Genomic DNA, 14,750 nt, shown 5'->3' on the forward strand with positions numbered 1-14,750 from the left:
AGCAAAATTTGATGTTCAAAATAAAAACAGGATTCAGATCAATTCAATACATTGAAAGGCACTTCTTGGGTTGCTTTGTTTGTAGAATTCAAGCTTTACATTTACTGCCTTTTAAGAGGAACAAATCTGCCTTTTCCCCAGTACTTGTATTTCTAAGACTAATGTGAATGCATAGCACTTTCTCAGGGAATGCACTAGGGGAGAACTGGGGGGGTGCAGAAGCTCACGTTGATGAACCTGTACTGCTGTAGGATCAGGTGCTGTGTATGTGATCTGCCAAGGCAGCAGCTTGCTTGCTCAAGACACTTCGCTAATTTTCAGAGAGATATTTGGGATTCTTATATCAAAGGTGACCCACTGCTAAAGGAACACATTCAGGGTAAGTACCAGAGCAGTATTTGAGCTACTGTTAGGCAGAACTTAATGGTTCTCCAGTATTGCAGCTTAACTTGCAAGTCTGCCATGCTCTTACCTGTGCAGGTTTGTTTATAACTAGTAGCTATGCAAGGGATTTGGTTTAAAAACGAAAGTGTAAATTTCATGAACGCCATCTGTGATACTAAACTTGGGACTGTTGCTGCCAGACTGCCTTAAAGAAATTTCAAAGTTCCACTCTCACTTTTTGTAGTTCCAAGTTTCCATGGATAGCAGCTGTCTTTAACCAACCCTACTTAGGGGACTGTGCAGCAAAATTGTCACTTGTTTTTGGTGATGCCATGGGCTAGAATGTCTCCGGGTCGTGTATATGTACGTGTTTGTGCCCTGGCATGACAGACTCTTTCCTCTAAGCAAGAGGCCAACAGGAATGTACCTGGGGATAGAGTTGTTCCTGACAAGCAGTAAAAACTTGCTGTTATTGTGCAGTAGTTTTGGCGTTTTCTATAGATACGCTAATGCTCGTGGATAATGGAATGATATAGATGAAATGATGAGCCCACAAGTGGTACAGTTGCTAAAATGTCTGCCTATTGACTGTTAATATTCCCACTGAGTCACACAGACATGTCAATTCTTCTGTCCCCAAAGAACAAACTGAACAGGCTCCGGCATCGTGGCCAAGTGTTTACTCACTCCCTCAGGGAAAGGAAGGGAGTCACCCCTCTCCCTCAGGAATGCCCTGATCTAGACACTTGAGTGGAACACTTGTGTGGTCTCAAAGGGGAACTGGGAAAATTTTTTTATCCCTGGTGGAGAGGAAGCCTTGTTGCCTGGTGCTGGATAACTGTGCTCTCTTGTAAATCAGGCTTTACAACAGCAGGACTTAATTTTAAATGCCAAATCAAAATAAGACCATTTTCTCATCTTGAGGAAAATTTTCAGGTGTCCGTATAGAAATGTAGTTTCAGATGAGAATTTTGCTTAAAGGATAAAGCAGGACTTATGATGAGGGCCTGCAAACATATAAAAGCAGTTTGAGTCACAGGGGCTATTGGACTCTTGCCATAAAATGGAGAGACTTAGTCCATCTCAGTCTTTAGAGGGGAAATTCTGCACTTCACAAGTCCCCTAAGAATTGGACATAATAAATACAGACATTTACCTTGCCCGTGTGATTTAAATTTCTTTCCATGTTTAACACACCAGCACAGAAGGTAGCCCTGCCTTTTCCCTCAGGTTTAGACTGATGCCTTTCCTGTGCAGATGTGAATGGGGCTCCTCTCCTGCAGGGGTGTAATGTCTGCGGTTTGGAAGAGATCAAGGAAAATCTACTGGCGTCAGCAATTAATTTTGGTTTCAAGAGAAAATTGAAATCAAATTGCAGCGTTCATGCTGTGTGAATTAAAAATTATGTAATACTCCTAGTGCAACTCTGCATTGTTCAACAGTTGCTTATACAGAGTGAATCCAAAATTTATTTATATAGCTATTTATTTATATTATCTTGACGTGGTTATTTGAAAGAAATAATTTCCAATATCTAATATAAGTCTTGAATAAGTGAAAGAAAAAGTCTGCAGCCCTAAATAGATCGGTATTGCTGTAGAACGCATTGATTACACTGTAGCATGATTGTGCACTGATTAAGGTTTTCAAATGGCTATATATAAATTTCTCCAAGTCCATAGAGGAGCACTCTTTGCATCTTAACAGGATTTGATTAAGAATCCAGTGCCTGAGGGAATTGGAAAAAAGAAAGACATTCAAGACCTTGAAACGAGGAGAGAAAAACAGAACACTTTCCAAGCAGTAGCATTTTACTGTTAAATATTTATCCAATTAAAAAAGTTTGAATGTTACATTAGCAAGTAACACATGTCCTAACATGTCCAGTGTGTGCATGAGTCAACAAAAGGCAAGTTCTGGGTACGAAATGCCAAGGGCCTCTTCCTTAAAATTATCATCAGAATTAGAAGGTCTTTGTTAGGTCCTTAATTTTCTGTATCCAGGGGCTTGTCTAATTGAGGAAAATTAAATGGTAAACACTCTCTCTGGGAATGCTCTTAGAGGAGCAGGATCCATGCAGGAACCACTCAATCAGTTCAGCTGGTAAATCCCCAGCAATGTCTGTTAACTTGTGGCTTCAGGTGGGGGATTGAAGACGCTGCCTCATGAAGAGCTGTGTGCCAGGGTATCTGGGACTCTCATTAATGTTTGATCTGTGTCAGTTACCACGTACTGGCTAATGACTTTTATTTTATTTTTCCTTTCTAGTAAAGGTAGACCACCAGTAATTTGTTGCTTCCTCTTCTGTTATAAAAACAAGTAAAAAAATGGTATTAGTTAAATCTATATCTGGTCCCCAAAGTAGAACTCTTCAATACTACAGCTCCTCTTGCTGTTGTGCAATGAGTGATTGAAAGAAAAGGAAAAAAAAAAGTCTTATACCTGTGTAATTCACCCAGTTTTGAAGCTTCCTGTGAGTTAAATGTGATTGCACACTTGGGTCTGCTTTCACACTGGCCCTTTGGGTAGGTGGTCGCTTATGCAGCTGGAAGTGGATGAGCATTGCTAAATAATTTCTGAGACTGCTTGGCAAAACCTCGCTGTGCCTGTGCTCACAAATAGACCAGTGCTGGCAGCAGCATTTTTGGTGAAGTACTATTGAAAACCATGAAGGAAGGCAGGATGAAGCAAAAGTGCCAAGGTTGCAATGTATAGTTAGTGCACAATGTGCGTAATTTTTTTTAGAAAGAGCTCAGAGTAGAGGCTGACTTTAAACAACTGTCTGCTGCATTTTTTGTATGACACACAATCAATAAAGCATTATCCTTGAAAAATCTCAGGAAGGTCAATTATGCTGGAAATAGAGTGCTAAGGGAAGTGCACAGAAGTTCCTGGGAAACAGGAAGGTCTACTCAGTACTGAATGACAGATGGTGTTATAACAGGAGTGAATCTTGCATGGAGGTGGGAAGAGACGGTAACTCTGGGAACTCCTCGGCACCAGAGACTGGAGCAGAGTAGGCAGTAGGGCCTCCAGCCCTCTGAAGCTCGTTTGTTTTTTTTATCAGCTTCTTTCTCTCTGCGCCCCAACCCTCGCCTGCAGTGCCAGGCCCAGTGCTGACTGGAACACACCTGGGCGCCACACACCGTCTCTGGTGAGGATCGTCTGTCCTCTGGGCTGAAAATGGAGTCAGGTTTGGCCAGAACTGAAAACGGGACTTGTGCCATGGGCAGAGCGGCCGCAGCAGCCTCTGCCCCGCCTGCGGCGGGGGAGGTGCAGTGTGCGGGAGCGGCAGAAGAGCCGCTCCCCGGGGCACAGCAAAGCCGGGACTCGGAGCCCCCGATCCCCGCTCCGGGGCACACAAAGCCGCAATCCGCGACCCCGCTCCGGGACAGGCCCCGGGACTCCGAGCGGCAGCACCGCCACGCGGCCCGGGGCGCGCAGGGCCCGACGGGAGCTGTAGTCCCGAGGCAGGGGAACGCACAGCCCGACGGGAGTTGCAGTCCTATGGCCGCAGCGCAGCGCGGCCCCTCGGCGGCAAGGACTACAGCTCCCAGCATGCCCTGGGAAGCCCCCCCCTCCCCCGCCCTCCCCTGCCTGGCACAGCAGCTGCGAGCGCGGAGCGGGCACGGCGGCGGGAGCGCAGTGCCGTGAGGGGCCGCGCGATGTGGCTGAAGCCCGAGGAGGTGCTGCTGAAAAATGCCCTCAAGCTGTGGGTGCAGGAGCGCTCCAACCAGTACTTCGTGCTGCAGAGGCGGCGGGGCTATGGCGAGGAGGGCGGAGGCGGGCTGGCAGGTACTGCCCCCGTGGGGCCGGGGCAGGGCTGGAGCGGGAGGACGGGGGTCTGTCGGCCCCGGGACCCCCGGCCAGAGGGGCAGGAAGGCGGCCTGCTGGAGTTCTGGAGCCCCGGACCTTCCTGGGTTTCTCGTGGGGCTCTTCTCTCCTTCCTTTCCCCGCGTAGCGCGGCCCCAGGGGCAGCAGAGCCCGGCGGGGACGGGCACCCGGCGGGGCTGGGAGCGGCTGGTGCCCTGGGCCCCCGAGTCACCGGGGAGCTGAGGGCAGCACAGCCCAGCCTCGGCACGGGCTGAACAGCCTCTGCTCCGGTGGAGTCCGGCACACCGCCATGGGCAGCTTGGTGGAAGTGGACACGTCTGAAGAAGGACTGATCTGTCTTGCTTTGGCAAGATGCTCATTTCCAAATCCCTTTTCCTGCGTGCATCTGAGGCTGCTTGAGATGAACTCCTGCTCAGGCATTTCTGATCGCTTATTTTAAAAACAAGCATATAGTTTGATGGAGCTTGTCAGCAGTGGTGGGTCAGGAAAGTGACAGAGGGGTCAGGACAATGACCATCGTATAATAAACTTTATTCCATGAGAACTTCAAGGTATGGAGCTGAATTTCTATTTTTAATTCTCGCCTGTTTGTATCATCAGGCACTGTAGGAGCCCCAGCTACTGCTGAGACCTATGTGATGGTGGCAGCTATTCTGACTAGAACTGACTCCTTTATAGGCTGGTGGTGTCTGTCATTGACCCTGTCAAGGAGAAATGCTACAGGGAATCAGCACAAAGTCATTCCTCCGTGGGATGTGGTTCTCGAGTGTTTTGCATCTCTGTAGGTTTTCTAGGCTCTATCTAATTTGTGTCATCCTAAAGCAAGTTATGTTAAACATGAGGCATAATTGTCTTGTGGAAACATTTATTAATTTTACTGAACAAAACCACAAGGTTCAAACTCCTGGCTGGTGAATTTCAGATGTAGAAGTGGCCCTTGCAGCAGGAGGTGGTGCATTCTTCATTGGCATCTGAATGAACCACTGGCAGGGCACATGGAAAGTGTAAAAGAAAGCATCCCCAAATCCCAGGTTCCTATGCATATCATAGTCTTATAAGCAGATAGATAATGTCAGGCTTTGGCTTAGAACCAAGGGTGATACACTGCAAGCTTCGAAGTGTTGGGATCAGGCTTGATGGCCTGTTTTCTGCCTTGATATATTTGGAAGCCAAGGAAACCGAGTCGGTATGAAGGTTGATTTTCTACATGATAAAATTCATTTAAGGACTACAATGAATGTGGAACAATGAGAACTGGAATAAGTTGTTGTTCTGAAAACCTCCTTATAGGCTTACAGCTGGGCCCTCCAATTGCCCTTTGGGTTTTGGTGAAGGTGAGGCTTCTATTGCTCCTCTCTTGTCGTGGGTGGCTGTTGACAGTGTGGGAAAAACACTTGGATGAGATAGTTGCTGTACTATGCTTTTTTTTGACGTGGCATTGCACATTTTATTTTTGTAACTTCTTATAAGTTCTTACAGATTCTTCTGTGCAAGTTACGTTTGTCACTAGACACAAACAAAAGGAGCGAGATGTTACTGAATTAAAATCGTGATTAAGAAAGATTAACGAGACAGTTGCATAAAAATGCAATTATATTTGTGTTTGCAGGTTTGAAAATATTCAAACCTCCTAGGTATGAGCCAGCATGATTTGCTGTGCCTGGGTTTAATTTGATACTGCTGTGTGTCACTCGAGAAAATTAGCACTTCCTTTAGGAAAAAGCAAAGCACAGCTGTTGTGTATGAAATCATCTCAAATGTCCCAGTACAATCCTGTTCTCCTGAAGAGCATTTTACAGCTGGTGAGACAAGGCTGGAGGTGACTAACAGCACAGAGGGACTGGGGAGTTAGGAGTGAAAGAGGGAGGCAGCAGTGCAAGACCGAGTCATGAGGGAAGAGGGGGACAATGCCTCGAGACAGGAATGGAAAGAAAGATGGGCAGTGCTGCAGGGTTTGAATAGCAGTAATGGGGACCTGGCAAAGGATTCCCAAAAATACAGGAGTACACTTGGTAAGACAGGCTTTAAGGAGGGGAGTTTTGAGGAAGCAGCCAGTACCTGGAGAAAGGTACAGACAAAGGAGGAAAAGATAGATTACAACAGAGGTACTTACCTGAAGGAAGGCTGGGAATTCTGGTGCTGTCCTAGGAAAAGAATGAAGTCTGCAGTTGGATTGTTTGTATGACCCTTCTGGAGTGACAGGGGCAGGACCAGTTTGTAATCTGTAGATGACACAGGGAGCTGTTACGGCTTGTGTGCACACACACCACAGTTCTGAGTTTGCTCATGTGGATAACTTGTAAACAGGCACAGAAACACCCTGTGCTGGTTGTGCTCAGCCTTGGCTCTCTCCTTGCAGATATGTACTTGCTCAGCTTTACACTTCATTCTCTTTGTTTAAGAGCTCCCCTAAGGAAATCTATGCTGTAACCTGTCTGAGTGGTGCTCCATTGGAAAATTCATCATGCAGTAGTGGGCTGTCCCAAAGTGTGTCTGTTAGGGCAACCATGTAGCCATGGCCTCTGGTTCTGTCTTCTGTAGAGCCACTCTGGGAGAGCTGCTCAGGTTTTTCAGAATGGATGGATAGGAATACATTTGTGAATGCATGTGCTGTAACCAAGCTCTAGTGAGATTAAGCATGTTGGTTACAGAGCTCTAGCTTTGGTTCTAGTTTAGGCAGGACTTTGGTTAAGAGATAGGTATGCTGGGAGCAGTGATGCAAGTGAGTATTTGGTGTCATAAAATTCCAATCTTTCACTGAAATTTGAACAAACCAATTGTTTACTTTCTGTTTCTACTGTTTCAATTTGCCTCATTCTGCTTGACAAAGATAAGTAAAATGCAACTGTGAGAGGACAAAAACTTACCAGTGAAATAAATATATGGTTGGAACTAGTCTTTCCTGTGCTGTGCTTGGAAAGGTAGGGAAAACCTGTGACTCTCCCACGTCCTGGATCTCCTGTGGCAGTTGTTGCCATCCCAAATCTGTCAAAGGCCCCTGCTGGTATCCCCACTGTTTAAAAGCCGTGGCTTGTTGGCTGGGACATTGCTGGCTGGCTTGCATGCACAGGGAGTTGGGAGAAAGGGAGACAGAGCTGGGGAAATTTTCCTTCTCTGACATCTGACAGAAGGAGCAGTGTTCAAGTATTAGTTGTGGATGTCAGTGGCAAGGACTTTGTCTCTAACAAAATTTCCTGGTGGACCAGTTTAAAAAGTACTTGGTGATCTCTGTACAAACTCAGAGATACTTACTTTGGTAGGAACTTCAGAATGGGAGAGGAACCTTGTGATCTAGCTTGACCCAGTCTGCAGCACAAAGGTGCTTGGTTTTCCAGACTTCCTGGTCTGGGCAGGAATCATTTATCCCTGCTGGTGTTTCAGCACACAGAACTTTTGGTGTGGCTTTCTTACTGTGGGTCCTCAACCTGGATAGGAATCAAATGGGAAACTTGCTGGTTAATGAATCTGCAATTATGTCAGCTATGTGGGTTTTTTTTCAGCAGCTGTAGCAAAGATTATTTTGCAAGTGCCTATACTGGTGAGACAAATAACACCCTTCTGTTAAGATGTGTGTTTACATTTGGGGATGACAGGTAGAAAAAATGACCAACATGTACTTCCCAGTTCCTGTCAGACAGCTTTTTAGAAACAAAACCAAAGAGGAGCTGTGATATCTGCAATACTTTTTTCTGTTCTTACCAAGCAGACCAAAACTTACTATTTTTTCAGAGTTGCACTTGTAATTTTCCCTATTTCTAAGGATATCTTTCTTGCTGCATAGAGGCAAGGTTGGACACACACCTTAGTTTAATTGGTTACTGTTGTCTTACTGAGTCACAACCACTGACCATAACGCACTTGAGTTATTGTAAATGGAGTTGAAATCTTTTGGCTCTAAAGGCTTAAACTGATGTGTTTGATGTCTGAATTGTCTTAGAACATTCCTATCTCAGCCCATGCTCAGTATTTCCTTAAGCTGGAATTTCTTAGTCATGAAATCAAGTTCACTTATGAAAGAAAATGAAGCCAAACATCTTTCTGTGCTTAATTTGAGGCTGTTGGAAAAGGAGTATGATTCACAAGTTGGCATTCCTTAATTTAAATCAAATACACACAGATGATGTCTTTTCATGGGTTATATTATTGAAATCTGAAACTTCAGTCCATTTTTTTAAACAAAACCAAAATGCTCTATAAAAATAGTTGCTGTTATAGAATGAAGTTTTATTCTGTCACTGTAAAGAAATATTTGCTGTTATGTTTCTCCCCTGTTACTGCATCCTATACCAGAGAAGCCTTAGAGGAAGTTACTGAGCATGTGCTATGTTAGGCTGGTAGTTTTGGTTCCAATGGACCTGCATTTGTGGGCTTTTGGTGTATTTTTTTCTCCCACTGGGGAGGGGGTTGATAGACCATCTTGGTGGGCACATCCAGCCAGGGCCAACCCACAACAGCTCTCTATCACAAACTTAATTGTTTTACAGTGTTTTTCCTTCTTTGGTTCTGCTCTGATTAGGCTGTGAATTCTTCAGATTGCAGAAGGGAGCAGTTTTTGCTGGAATGAAACTGGGTATAGCTGCAGAATGTCTGCAGTATGTCTGTAGAATGTCTGCAGAGCTTTTACAGTGTTTTCCAACAACTCTTTTTTTATCATGATGTAAATAAACTAAAAGCGAGAACGCCGTTGTACACCAACATATCTGCTGTTCAAAATCCTTGCTGCAATGGGGCTGCCCTGTGTGGTGCTAACAGAACATTTCTGTTTGTAAGGAACCCTTGCATTCTTATAAATATTTTCTATTCCTTAACACTTCTAATGTAGCAAATCAGGAGGCTGTCTGATCCAGTTTTAATATAATTAACTATTGACCTCAAAGGCACTGTTATGCATTAGAGGGGAGACCAGGCCTGTGCTAACTTTGCTTCAGAAGAATAGTGCTTTTTAAAAAAAAAGACAGCCTCATGTTTTCTTTGCTTCTGATTCTTCATTAGTAAGAGAAAACTGATATTATTATTTGCATTACACTAGTCCCACAAAGGATAGGAAGGAGTCAAATTGCTATAAATAAAGTAGATCCTTAGAAATAAAAAAGCTGTAACTGGTGCTATTTCAGGAGAAGAAAATAAAAATATTTGAGACTGTGGTTTTAAAAGGACCAAAAAAAAGCACCAATATTAGTATTCTTTTGGTGTACTTGGTGAAATAAATATAGAAGGACAAAGTGGTGCTGACCCCAAATGGCACAATGCTGGGCAGTTACTAACAAGTAATGTCAATTGGTATGTGCCCTAAATTGGTACAACTGAGGGCAAAATTCAATGCTGATGTTTTGTGACACATCTCTGAGCTTATGTTGATATTTTTCTAACCAAGTCTTTTAGAGACATCTTGGGATTAACACATGTGTATTTCAAAACTATTCTGGATCCTTGCCGTGTATTTTGGTTTCTAGGGTATTTTATCCTGTTTACTGAAGCATCTAGGGTATTTCCCAGTAGTTTTACTCAGGCAGCTATGAAACTGAAAATGTTTTCTGAAAGCAGAGCCCTTTCTCCATATAAATGTGCATCACTATCCATAGGTACTGCAGTCATTCCCTGAGGAAAGCAGGAGGATGATTAAGGTGGAATACCTGGGAGAAACTCTAGCTTTAAGCAGAGATGAAAGTAGAGGACCCTCTGTAAGTTGTCCCTTGGTTCCCATTGGGAAACAGCAATCCAAGGGAGTGCTTGCTGAGAAACACACAAGAACGTGAGGGTATGGCAACCGTGACTGATAATGCAGTATTCCAAACATTGGCAGCTTGTGGAGCACTTTCAGAACTAGGATGAGAAGATGAGTGAGCCTGTGCTTGTTCCTCACAGTTATGCCAGTGTCCATAGCCATGGAATTCGTTTGTGCTGTAATGAGGGAGTATTTATTGTCCTAGGCTCAAACCTGTAGTCTAGATCCCATTCATGACTTGTGGGAATGCTGAGGTGATGGATACTCACCTGGTACAGTTCATTGTGTCTAAAATCTGATGACCTTCCAAGGAGACAGGAGCTGTGATGGCATTTTGAGGAGTGCTGCTTTCTAGTGCACTGTGGTCACCATTGGCTCAAGTTGAGTTGCATTAGCCTTATAAATGGTGAATAATATCCTTGTAGTGTATAGTATAACAGAAAATTTTACTAGGAGAATTGTGAATGAATTAATGCAACATTTGCCGAAGCAAAGCCAACTTTGAGATCAGCTCAGTGTCGTGACTCATTCAGTAAGCAGAAGCTGCTTAAACAGACATCAATGTTATTACTTATTCAATGTCTGTCTTCAGTCAGGAACTAAAAAATAATTCTACTTTCCAACAGCAACTTACAATCTGTTAATTGCAGACAAGACCAGAGATGTAATGTACTGGTCTGTTTTTGGTTTTTTGTTGGTTTTGATTTTTTTTCCCCTGGTTGTTGGTTTGGGGTTTTTTTGTGGTTTTTCATAATTACTTACTTCCATGTTTTTGAGAAGAAGCAAAAACATTTGAAACTTGAATAGCCACAGTGAGGTAGTCTCACAGGCTCTATGCTGAAAGTGTATCCTCAGGAAAACCATGCTTTGTGGATGAGTATCTAGACTTCTTAATTTTGCCTTATTTTGCTTTCTTGTATTCTTTCACAATTTCTTTTTTTCAGAATTTGAGAGGGAGTTAATAGAAAGAAAGTGAAACCCAAAGTACCAAAGAAGCCAACCTAAAAATTCTGAAATAACTTTTGAGTGATGTATTTGAAGTCATCTAAATCTAGTGCTTCTATAGAATATTAAAAACCAAAATCAAAAGATCATTTTCCATTAAACAGGGAAGGGTATTCAAAGATATAAAGGTGCTACAACGGTTCATATTAGTTTTGCATTCCAGCTCTGTGCTCTAATAGCATTTTTTGGGAATGCTTTGCATCTATGATCTCAACAGATTTGTGGAACAGACTTTACAGCTGGTCTTGGGGTAATTGTGTAATGGTTTTTTGGGTAATCTCGTCTCTTCTTTTGCTGTTCTTCTGTAGGAGAATAAGAGCCCAGTGTGACTGCTTTGGTAACTTTGCTTCAATTGAATTTTCTGTTTCTATGGCCGTGATGGAAGGGTGCAAACATAGAAAATACAGGAAGAAGCATAAGGTCCTGTTGATTGTATTTTTGTTTCTGTTGTAACGAGAAAAGGTCTTACGGTGCATTAGGAACCAAAAGTTTGTATTGTTTCTTCAGTATTGATTTTTCTTCTTTTAGAATTTCCTGATTTTTAGATTTTAAAGGATCAGTTAAGATATCTGGGCTAATATCTTTATTACTGCACAGTGAGAGAGAATGATTTTGAGTCATTATAAAGTGCATCCTCATTTTCCCAGAAAATGTTTTTGTCCTGGTTCTGGAGAGATGAAGATTGGCTCTTTAGTGAAATTAGTATATTTTCATATGAACTCTATTTAATGGAAGTTAATTGGCAGAGAGGTGACATATCCAATTATGGTCTTCAAGGGCTCTTTCCTGTGACTGGAAAACAGAACAACAGTAAATTACTAATTAAGAGGTAGTTCAATTGCTGCTTGTGCTTATTGAAGGCAGAAGTAACTGCCCTGTTACATTTCTGGTTGTGCTCTGGTTTCACATACTGCATAGCTGTCACTTCCATGGGGGTCATCTCAAAAAACTTCTTCACCCTCATTTGTGCCTCATGGCTTTTACTGGATCAAAATATCGCCTCCCAAAGAAGTTCTTCTGGGAATACTTCATGCTCTACTCAATTGTGCTTCTTATTTTCTCAGAGTTCATTAGTCCTTACTTGGGCAGCATTCCTGTTCCCCTAGAAACGAAGGAGAGGGGAGTGTACGTTTCAAAACTTGAGTTTCACTGTGCTGTGTACATTTTCTTGGACACAACAGGTCTCCTTGTGGGAACATTAGATGCAGTGTTGGACTCGACGTCGAAAGTCGCCCCATTTCGCATCCTGCATCAGACTCCAGACTCCCAGGTCTACTGGTCCATCGCGTGCGGTACGTACCGTGCTCTGGGAGCCGACTGAGTCCAGAAAGTGGAAAAGGAGGGTGAAAAGTATGGGATCCATTTTTGGCTTAATCCTCTCACATCATTATTCATTCTCCTGACCTCTAAATGATTTAAAAACATTTGCAAGCCTGAGCTCGACAGCAGCGTGTGGTTCCAGTTTTTCAGAACAGATCTCTGGACTCTTCGTATTACACCTTCTGATTGCCTGCTTTTTGCAGGAGTCCATCAGGTACCGAAGCCTTTGGGCACTGTTACAGTGACAGAGGCACAATCCTTTCTTCTGTAAGGTGCAAGAATAACTTGACACAGTTCAGGATGGACTCCTCAGGGTCAGCTTATCCCAAAGTGTGCTGTAGGTAGGAATAACAGTAGATGCTTATCCTAATACTTTTGTTTACTTTGTCTTTGCATGTTAAAACATGAAGGTTCCCAGTCATGGCCAGAGCTGAATTCTTCCTCATATCTGTTGCTCTTGCGGTATAAGTTCTCTCTCTTTCTCATGTTGTGTTATTAATCAATAGGGAATGGAAAAGTAAATACAGATTTGTTCTTGTAGCTTTAATTTAATGTAATTGCATGTCACTTTAAAAGGGCAGCCTTATAGAATTTGAACAGTTTGTGAATTGACAATATATTAGATTTCAGGGTCACTTCTGAAGAAGTCAGACCTGGTGACAGGCTATCAAAAAAGTACTTTAATATGTATGTTGGAAGTACACTCTGGGGAATTCAACTGCCATCAGGTCAGCCCTTTGGAAAATACAAAGGGTAATCTGCATTTTAGGACTGAATATATATAGATTTTGTGCTGCATAGATATGCTTTAGAACAGAAAGCTATATAATATAATTGTCCTAATTGTGTTAGATTGTTTCTTCTGTGAAGAAATTGAAGGGATGACACTTTGTTCCTGCTGTTACGTATTAAGAGTCTGAAACAGTGCTCCTAAACTATTTAAACAATTAATAAAATGTTTAATCATTCCTGGGTCACCTCTGTGCCTCTGATTCACACTGTAACTCAAATAATTGGTCTACATGTATAGTCTGAGAAAAAGAATTACTTTTGTGATGTAATTGCTATGTTAATTACTCTTCATATAATTTCTTAAGTGTTGTTGCAAGTCTACCCGGTGTAATGCAGTCTGACTATTTAACTGTGTTTAGAGCAATTTCTATTCATTCACAGGGCCACTTTAATCCTGTGGAGCCTGTTGAAAGTTGGTTAATTACCTTTTATAAAGTAAGCGGAGAAAAAAGCAATTGTTCAAGGTGTGTTCTTGCTTGAGGGTATCAATAATATGTGATCACACTGCCTGCTTCGATTGGTGAGCATTCTTGTGGAGGATGAAGCTGCCAATTAATTTATATTCTAGAATGCCTTTATTCAAACCTGTGTAAGTTCTTTCACTCTCCCTGTGCACCAGCATCTGACAGGGAATCACCTGTCTGTAAAGCACTGACTCTGTATTGAATTTGCTGAAACCCTGCGGTTTCCCTCGTGGCATCTCAATCCTTGCTGCTTCCCTGTTTACGGTGATGTTTGCTTTACATCCTCACACGTGTTAGGAGGGGTTTTGCACAGCAAGTCCTAGTCTTGAAATTCTGCTCTGGAAACTGTTATGGGCCAGTGATCAAAGCTGAGGATATCAAAGGCACAGATTTAATTTCCTGCTGAGCCTCATTGGTTTGGTCTCACATTTCCCACGTTCTGGACTATTAGACTGGGAGTGTTGCAGTGGGGCTGTGCTGTCCGTGTTGGGGAGGTACTGCTGAGAGGAAGGAACTGTCAGTCTAACTCAGGCTTCACCACTGAGCCACATAATGTTAACAAAGCTGAGATGCTTTTGGATTTGAAGGCCAGAAATAGGGCTGCATAAAGGGCTTGAAAGATAAAAACATAGCAGTGCACATTTCATGTACACTAAATACGTTTTCAGTGTTCACAAAGGTAACAAATTCGAGACTTGTGGTTTTGACTTGTGTATCTAAGTTACTGTGCAACTCGGGAATTTGCTAAGTCTTCTCTTGATTAATAGTTTTGATGAAATGATTAAAGTCTGTCCTAATTTAAAGTAATACTTTCTTTTTCAATCAGGATCCAGCAGAGAAGAAATAACAGAACACTGGGAGTGGTTAGAACACAATGTTATGAAGACTTTATCTGTATTTGATTCAAATGAAGACATTACGAGCTTTGTCCAGGGAAAGATAAGAGTAAGTAACAGGCATAATTGGGAAAGGCTAAGTACTTTTTTTCCTCTAACTGTACATGAGTAATACATGCTCTGTAGAATATCCAAGGACAGCATGCTAGTGCTGCCTGTTCTGATTGTGTAGTATGTGACTGTTAACTTTAACATGGGCCATTGTGTCTGTTTCTCTGCCCCACAACTAAGTAAGGTTGTTTGACATAAACTCCGCTTGGTAAATGCTACATCAAATGCCTTTAGACAGTGGTCTAAAACTGTTGATAAATTATTTCACAATAATTTTAA

At 42.7% G+C, this 14,750-nt stretch overlaps 1 protein-coding gene across 4 annotated transcripts in view; it reads left to right on the top strand.

Moving 5' to 3' along the window:
* The first annotated feature begins 3,973 nt into the window (after positions 1 to 3,973).
* The window catches only part of TBC1D8B (TBC1 domain family member 8B), a 30,943-nt gene continuing 20,166 nt past the window's right edge, over positions 3,974 to 14,750 (top strand). For 3 of the 4 annotated variants that reach the window (XR_005604719.1, XR_005604720.1, XM_039572300.1), the window contains exons 1-3: positions 4,020 to 4,179; positions 12,130 to 12,240; positions 14,351 to 14,469. Coding sequence is in view for 2 of the 4 variants with exons in the window: in XM_039572300.1 (XP_039428234.1) it covers positions 4,050 to 4,179; positions 12,130 to 12,240; positions 14,351 to 14,469 (360 nt within the window). In the remaining 2 variants the exon portion in view is untranslated. Of the gene's footprint in view, positions 4,180 to 12,129; positions 12,241 to 14,350; positions 14,470 to 14,750 lie in introns of all 4 variants that reach the window. The other variant, XM_039572299.1, reaches the window with a different exon arrangement.

Source organism: Corvus cornix, chromosome 4A (genome assembly GCF_000738735.6).
Source record: "Corvus cornix cornix isolate S_Up_H32 chromosome 4A, ASM73873v5, whole genome shotgun sequence".
NCBI classification, from domain to species: domain Eukaryota; kingdom Metazoa; phylum Chordata; class Aves; order Passeriformes; family Corvidae; genus Corvus; species Corvus cornix.